The sequence below is a fragment of the Buceros rhinoceros genome, unplaced genomic scaffold (assembly GCF_000710305.1).
Source record: "Buceros rhinoceros silvestris isolate BGI_N320 unplaced genomic scaffold, ASM71030v1 scaffold36557, whole genome shotgun sequence".
In the NCBI taxonomy this organism is placed as follows: Eukaryota; Metazoa; Chordata; class Aves; order Bucerotiformes; family Bucerotidae; genus Buceros; species Buceros rhinoceros.
Genome location: NW_010423588.1, coordinates 9,308 through 11,901, shown reverse-complemented (window position 1 = coordinate 11,901; position 2,594 = coordinate 9,308). Strand labels below are relative to the sequence as shown.

Genomic DNA, 2,594 nt, shown 5'->3' with positions numbered 1-2,594 from the left:
CCCAGGGGCTCTGGTCCCCCACGGGCGACAGCTTTGCCTCCTCTGCCCCAGCCCTTGGCTGGCAGCACCATGTCGTCGGACTCCAGCAAGAAGAGGAAACCCAAAGTGATCCGCACGGACGGGGGCCCGCAGGAGGGCAAGCGGGGCAAGGCTGATGCCGACCAGGTAGGGCGCCCGGCTGACCCAGCCGTGGGCAGAGCTGGCCCATACTCATGCTGCTCGTGTCCTGCCGCACAAGGGCTGTTCTCACACCTGCTCTTTGCTGGCATTATCCTCCCGTTTGGGAAGTTGTAAGACCGTTCTCCCAGAGCCGAGCCAGCTTCCAGAGTTTGAAACTTCCCTCTCAGAAGGGGGAGGGGGTTGGTCTCTTCCCCCCAGGAACAAGCGCCAGGACGAGAGGAACCGGCCTCCAGCTGTTCCAGGGGAGGTTGAGGTTGTCCCTGAGGAACAATCTCTGTCCCGCTGGGGTTGTGCAGGTGTGTCGCAGGCTGTCCAGGGCAGTGGTGGAATCCCCATCCCTGGAGGGGTTTCCCAGCCGTGTGCAGGTGCTGCTGAGGGACAGGGGGCAGTGGGGACCTGGCAGTGCTGGGGGAGCGCTTGGACTTGAGGAGCTGAAAGGTCTTTTCCCACCCAAACGTTTCTGTGATCCTATGAACTTCTCAGGTGTTTTAGTGCCTGGCGATGTTTGTGTCTGGGATTGGTAACCGAGTCCTCTCCGGTGTGTGGAGACTCCTTGGGTGCAGGATTAACAGCCGGGGCAGGAATCTGGAGGCAGCAGGTTGTTTCCCAGCACTTTTTCCAGAGAAGGTGGAAGGATGGAGCTGTAGACTGTGCTTTCCACCCTTGCAGGATGTCCGGTACTACAGCGAGGAGTGCGAGGTGGACCTGCGCGACCCCCTCAAAGACTACGAGCTCTACAGAGAGACCTGCCAGGAGCTGCAGAGGCTGATGGCAGAAATCCAGGAGCTGAAGAGCAGAGGCATCAAGGACAACGTAAGGAGAGGCCTCGGTGCTTGATTTAATTGTTCTGTTCTTTGCTGTTTTCCCTTTACCCGAGAGGAACGGGAGCAGAAGCTGTGTGGTCTGCTGGGGAGAGGCAGGACAGTGGAGCAGCCACCTGTAAATAAAGTGGCATTTGATTTAGCTGAGGCATCAGCTTGACCAAGCGGGCGTTATGCAGAACAAGTTCTTCTACAGTGTGTCTGGGCTCCTGGTTGGTTGTGCTGCCAGTCAGGGTCCCCTGGGGGAGGAGTTGAGCCCCTCCTGGGCAGGGTGGGTGCTTCGGGCTCAAACTCCTCTGGTCCTGTGGCCAAGAAAAACCGCTAGAGTGAGCCCAGAGCCCCACAGGTTATTTGCAGGGGGTGACCTGTGGGTCTGGCAGCGGGAGGCTTCCTCGGAAGTGCCAGTGGGGTTAATTGTGACTCCTTAGCAAAGCGCAGAGCCCCCTGTGTGACGGGACTTGCAGGGGCTGTGTGTGGCCAGTGGTCTCTGCTCCCCCTCCCACCACCTCTCTCCTGCTGCTCAGGCTTCGGAGATAGACGAGCGGCGGATTCAGAGCTGCGTCCACTTCATGACCCTGAAGAAGCTCAACCGCCTGGCTCACATTCGGCTGAAGAAAGGGAGGGATCAGACCCACGAGGTACCGCAGGGCTGGGGGGGCAGCAAGTACGGGCCGAGGTTTAGTGGGATCAGTGACGGTGCCGTTTCTGCTCGGTCTGTGGGGGTGTGAGAGGAGTTAAACAGCAGCTGGGTTGTGGGTTTGAGCTGGAGGTTTGGCAGGAGGCTCTGCCGCGGTGCAACGGAAGCTGTAACTGTAACGAGTAACGAAGGAGCGGGATCTGCCTCTGTCCTGAGTGTGACAGGGGGTCGGGAAGCTCTGTCTGGTGAGTCTGGAGTGCTGCCGTGACAAGGGTACGGTTGGCCCCGAAGCCCCTTTCCTGGCACCTTGGAGTGCTTCACAGCTTGTCAGCCATTGTCATTGTACCACTGGGGCACGGGGTTGGGAGGGGACTCGGCCCGTGTGCCCCCGCAGCTCTGCCCTGTTCTGTGCCTTGTCTCTGAAATGTGCTGGAAGGGAGCAGAACCAGTTTGATGGGACAAGCAGTTGCTTTCCCAGCCCTTGAAAATGTCTTTTTACACCCCCAAAAATCGTTGCTGTCCCTAGCTGGTGTGGTGAGAGGGGTGGTGGTGGCTCCCCTGCGGGCTGTGTTTGCTGGGAGGGAGGTCGCAGAGCTTCACCCCCTGCTCTGTCGTGTTCCAGGCAAAGCAGAAGGTCGATGCGTATCACCTGCAGCTCCAGAACTTACTCTACGAGGTGATGCACCTGCAGAAAGAGATCACCAAGTGCCTGGAATTCAAGTGAGCGTGGCCGGGGCAGGAGAGGGGGCGATGGCATGTGTGAGGCGGGGTGGAGGCCTGCAGCGTTCGGGATCTCCTGTCGCATCGCCTGAGCCTGCTGCAGGAGGAGAGCGGGTGCTCCGGGTGCCACCACCCAGGAGAGACGGAGTTCTGCTGCTGGGACATGGGGGCAGAGGCTCGTGCGGGGAGGAAGGAGGAAGGTGTCCTGTGAGACTCGGTTGAGTCTGGGCCTGCCG

At 59.8% G+C, this 2,594-nt stretch overlaps 1 protein-coding gene across 1 annotated transcript in view; it reads left to right on the top strand.

The window, feature by feature from the left end:
- Positions 1 to 56: 56 nt before the first annotated feature.
- Positions 57 to 2,594, top strand: part of THOC5 (THO complex 5) — an 11,714-nt gene continuing 9,176 nt past the window's right edge. Inside the window, 4 exon segments of the mRNA XM_010140457.1 lie at positions 57 to 165; positions 850 to 993; positions 1,526 to 1,639; positions 2,261 to 2,508. Coding sequence (XP_010138759.1) covers positions 70 to 165; positions 850 to 993; positions 1,526 to 1,639; positions 2,261 to 2,508 — 602 coding nt within the window. The 5' untranslated portion in view covers positions 57 to 69.